At 41.7% G+C, this 5,258-nt stretch overlaps 1 protein-coding gene across 3 annotated transcripts in view; it reads left to right on the top strand.

Annotated features, from left to right (window-relative positions):
- The window catches only part of Rrm2b (ribonucleotide reductase regulatory TP53 inducible subunit M2B), a 33,569-nt gene that overhangs the window by 18,453 nt on the left and 9,858 nt on the right, over positions 1 to 5,258 (top strand). For all 3 annotated transcript variants that reach the window (XM_021216999.2, XM_029548271.1, XM_029548272.1), the window contains exon 6: positions 351 to 484. In XM_021216999.2, the coding sequence (XP_021072658.1) occupies positions 351 to 484 (134 nt within the window). The remainder of the gene's footprint in view (positions 1 to 350; positions 485 to 5,258) is intronic.

Raw genomic sequence — 5,258 nt, 5'->3', positions numbered from 1 at the left:
CCAGAAGTATGTGTCCATGTGTGATGTGTATGTGCTTATATAGATATAATCGTGTGTGTGTGTGTGTGTGTGTGTTTGTATGTGTGTGTGTGTGTGTGTGTGTGTGTACAGACAACAGCATCTACCCAAGCCCCTGTTTGTCACAGAGTTTGAAATAAACATGTCTTTCCACGTTAGCAGGCAGGAATGGGAAACCCCTGCTTTGAAGACCTTTGTACACAATACTCACATTTGTTTTGTTTCTTAGGAAGATAGTTTAACGTTGTAAAAGGCCTCATATGTTTATAAATATTTATAAACCTGCAAATGTCTGTAGTATCTAGTTAGAAATGGAACTGTTTTTCTCCTAGGGGAAAGAGTGGTAGCCTTTGCTGCTGTAGAAGGAATTTTCTTCTCTGGATCATTTGCTGCGATATTCTGGCTAAAGAAGAGAGGCCTCATGCCTGGACTGACTTTTTCAAATGAACTGATCAGCAGGGATGAAGTAAGCAAAGATGTACTCTTCCACTGTGGTATATGCAGTCACTTGCTTTTCTTTTTCCTGAAGAAGTATTTCCTGAAGCAAGTATTCTGGAAATGAAAAGGAAATAGAAACTCACTTCTTTCTGGGCCTGTGAGACACTGTTTCCGTTCCTCATCTCCTACCATTCCTCTTTGGTCTTTACGAATCCTTAAGCATGAATGGACTTACAGATTTTTGCCTTGGGCTCTCATTATTTGTGACTCCCTGACTAACTCTAATTGTTCTTGTTGAGTCAGCCACCATTTAAATGCCATAACTTCTCAGGCTTTATCTATATTCCAGATAGTTCCAGGTCCCAAACCTACATTCCAGTACGTGCTAGTGTTTTCCTGGTAGTATCTCCAACAACTACCTCAGGAATCAAGATTCGTTATCATCTCCCAAACATGCTACTTGATTTGTCTTCCTGAAGTCACAACCCCGATGTCCTGGGAGCCACTTTAAGCTGCTGCTTTCTTTCTCTGCCGTACCCAGTTATAACTAAGTCTTGTCTCCTTCTGCCTCCAATACCCCTCCCAGTTTTATTTATTTATTTTTCTCACCTGTTGATCACATTTTCAAAAGAGGCAGCTCACTCACTGTTCCTGATCCCATTAGGTAAAACTATTTTTTTTAATGCATCAGTTTGAAATCTAAGCCTATCTTGTCTGTAAGGGTTCATAACATGCATGTAGACTTTGTTAGACTCAAAACTTTTTTTTTCTTCATAATTTTTTTTCACTTTACATCCCAATTGCCGTGCCCCCCCCCCCACCCCGCTCCTCTCCTTCTACTCCTACCTTTGCAAATCCCTCTCCTATTACCCTTTCCCCTTCTACTCAGAAAAGGGGAAGCTCCCCCTTGGGTACCACCCCACCCTGGGTATCTAGTCCCAGCAGGACTAAGCACCTCCTCTTCTACTGAGGCCCACCCAGGCAGTCCAGGTAGGGGAAGGGAACCAATAGAAGGCAGCAGAGTCAGAAACAGCTCCTACCCCCTACTCCAATTGTTAGGGAACCCACATGAAGACCAAGCTGCACATCTGCTACAAATGTGGGGGGATGGCTAGTTCCTGCGCCTGCATGCTCTTTGGTTGGTGGTTCAGGCTCTGTGAACCTCCATGGGCCTAGGTTAGTTGACTCTGTAGGTCTTCCTGTGGTATCTGTGATCCCCCCAGCTTACTCGATTCTGTCACCCACTCTTCCACAAGACTCCCTGAGCTCTACCTCTACCTGATGCTTGGCTATGGGTCTCTGCATCTGTTTCCATCCGCTGGTATATGAGGTCTCTCAGGAGACAGTTATGCTAAGTTCCTGTGTGCAAGCATAGCAAAATATCATTAATAGTGTCAGGGACTGGCTCTCTCTCATGGAATGGGTCTTAAGTTGGGCCAGTCATTGGTTGGCCGTTCCCTAAATCTCTGCTCCATCTTTATCCCTGCACATCTTATAGGCAGGGCAAAATTTGGCTTACAGATTTTGTGAGTGGGTTGATGTCTCCTTCCTTCCACTGGAAGTCCTGCTTAGCTAAGGAGGTGGCCACTTCAGCCTGCATCCACCACTGGTAGGAATCAGCTAGGGTTACCTCTAGAAACTCCCTGTAGGCTCCCCCATCCCAGGTCTCCAGCTGGTTCCAGAAATGTCCCATCCATTGACTCTAAGCTTTTTAGCATCGAGACTATTCTTATTTCCACTTATTTCAATGTTTAGTCCATGATAGCTGTCCAGTTCACATGTGTCACCCACACTAGCATGGGCTTCTCAGCTCATTTCTTAAGTAACCTTCTCAAGTTATGTCTCCGATGCTCCATTTCTTCAGCCATAAACTCTAATGGGTTATTAGAATGTAAGAAAACAATAAGTGTGAAAAGTATTTAACTTTTAAAAAGATTTATGTTTATAGATGTTTTGTCTAAAGGTATGCATGTCTGGTGCCCTTGGAGTTCAGAAGAAAGTTGGAGCCCCTGGCACTGTAATTAGTGATGGGTTGTGAGCCACCACGTGGTAGTGCTGGGAGCTAAACCTAGTCCTTTTCAAGAGCAAGTGCTCTGAACCCCAGAGCTAACTCTCCAGCCCTATGGATAGTATTATCTTTAAGTGCATAAATGCTTCATATAATTACACTCTTCTGTTTGATATCTTTAACTTTCTAATAATTTAGACGGTAAATGCCATGATTATTATAAAGAATTTAGCAAAAGGCCAATGAAAGCAGAGGTAATAATGTTTAGTATTTTGTTATATTCCTTTATAGACTTTTCTACACTTAAACCTCTCCGTTTCTCTTTCTCTAACCCCACCCCTGGGTGTGTATATCATATTTTTATAATTTGTAGTTTTTATATTTTTTGTTTGTTTGAGACAGGATCTCACCACATAACCTAGGCTAGCGTTGTATTGGTGTTTCCTGCTCCCTACCTGTTGAGTGTTGGGATTACAGGCATGAGTCACCATACCATTCTTTTACCAGCTGCCAAATGCTGTGAGCCCTTTTCCTATATTAAACATTGTTTCAGAACAGATTGGTAGGACCATACAATTCTGATGAACAAATGTATCATTTACTTGGTCTTTGTTTCTAGAATTTTTGTTTAGCTTTTTTCTTTTTGAGACAGCATCTTACTTTGTAACCCTAACTGGCTTGAAGCTCATTATGTAGAGCAGGCTTGCCTTGAACTCACAGAGATCTGCCTCCTCTGCTTCCTGGGTGCTGGGGTTAAAAATATTCACCACCATGCCAGGTTGTTTTGCTTTACTAAAATTGAAACTTTGCATATAAACTTTGTCTGAGCTTTTAAATTTTCTTCAATTCAATCACAGAGAACAATTAGCAGGTCATTTATACTCACTTGCAGATTTCTTTCCAGAAAATTTATAGACAGCTCCACTTAGCCATGCATGGACATCTTCTTACCTTATCCTCTCGAGAGTTTAGATGAATTGACTAAGTTCTTAACAAATCTGATAGACAAATTGGCATTGTGTGTGTTTGTCTTCATTTGTTTGTTGCTGATGCTAAGCTCTTTCTCAGAGTTATAGTAGCCACTTGTATATTCCCTGGGGTTGCCTCTTGTTCTTTGCCAGTATTCCAGTAGTGATGTTTAGGTTTCTTGCTTGAGTACTGTCAATATTTTGTGGTCATTTGTATGGTATTCTATAATTCTCAGAAGAAGGTTTTTATTTACCATGGCTATTGGAAAATTCCTAAAGCAAAGTGATTTATTGGCCTTCTTTATTATTATTGCTTTTGTTTGTTTGTTTTCAAGATAGGGCTTCTCTGTGTAGCCTTGGCTGTCATGGACCTTGTTCTGAAGACCAGACTGGCCTTATCAGAGATTTACCTGTCTCTGTCTCCTAAGTGCTGGGATTAAAGGAGTGTGACACCTTGCTTCGCTTGATTAATCTCCTTTAACATTGTTTACTAAATTTGTTTTATATATATATATGATATATATAGTAAGTATATGATCACAATTTCAATTCTATTTTATTTATTTTAAACATTTTCTAAAAATTACTCTTTGATTTGAAAAAGATTATTACATGTATTTATTGTGTCTATGTGTGTGTGTGTGTGTGTGCCTGTCCACCCGGGGGGCACCTGCCATGGCACATGTCTGGAGGTCAGAGGACCCTTTGTAGGAGTTGGTTTACTCTTTCTACTGTGTTGATTCTATAGTGACTGAACTCAAGTCATCAGGGTCAGCAGCAAAGCCTTTCCCCACTGAACCATCTTGCTAGCTCTGATTTTTAAATTTTATTTTATTTTTTTTTTTTGGTTTTTTCGAGACAGGGTTTCTCTGTGTATACCTGGCTGTCCTGGAACTCACTCTGTAGACCAGGCTGGCCTCGAACTCAGAGATCCACCTGCCTCTGCCTCCCGAGGATTAAAGGCATGTGCCACCACTGCCTGGCAGCCAGCTCTGATTTTTTTAAAGATAGGGTTCTCATGTATTTGAAGCTGGTCTCAGATTCACTGTTTAGCAGAGGACAACCTTCAACTTCGCTGACCCTCTCTACTCCCCGACTACTAGAATTACATAGGTGAGTCAGCACACAGAGTGCTATCCTGTGCTGAGGAACTAGCTAGGGCCTCCAGTGTGCTAGGAAAGCCCACCACAGCTGAGCTGTTTTCCTGCTCCCCCTCCCTTTGTTTTGAGACAGGTCTAACAGGGTTGAACACATTCTGTGATCGAGGCAGGCCTTGATCTTTTTCTCCTGCCTCAGCTGCTCTAGTAGCTGAGATTACAGGCCTGTACTTCAGTGGACACTGGTACCTTTTAATAGTTGGTAGACTACATCTCAAAACTTTCATTTTAAAAATGTGTTTGAAAGGTATTTTACACTTATCCTTCCAGAATAGTGTTTGGATTTATAAATCTCAGCATTTTGATTGCAATTGCTTTAAATTGCAGAGTTAATTGTACTCATGGATTGGTTTGATGGTCATGCTTAGCTTTGATTTCCTGGTCTCTGCAGGAGATAGCTAGCTGCCAGCTCTAACTGACATTTTACCATCTCTCATGCTGCCTTAGCTAATCCAAGCGTCTCCCAAGTCAATTCTGTGGGAAGATAACTAGTACAGCATCCAAGGTTAGCTTTCAAAGGGAAGGGCTTTCTGTTAGTGTTGTTTATTCAGATAGTTGGGCAGAGAATAGTAACTGGGTAGGTAACCCTGACAGGAGGTTCTTACCCGAGTGGGTAGGTAACCCTGACAGGAGGTTCTTACCCGAGTGGGTAGGTAACCCTGACAGGAG

The sequence above is a fragment of the Mus pahari genome, chromosome 17, assembly GCF_900095145.1.
Source record: "Mus pahari chromosome 17, PAHARI_EIJ_v1.1, whole genome shotgun sequence".
NCBI classification, from domain to species: Eukaryota; Metazoa; Chordata; class Mammalia; order Rodentia; family Muridae; genus Mus; species Mus pahari.
This window is presented reverse-complemented; position numbering and strand designations above follow the sequence as displayed.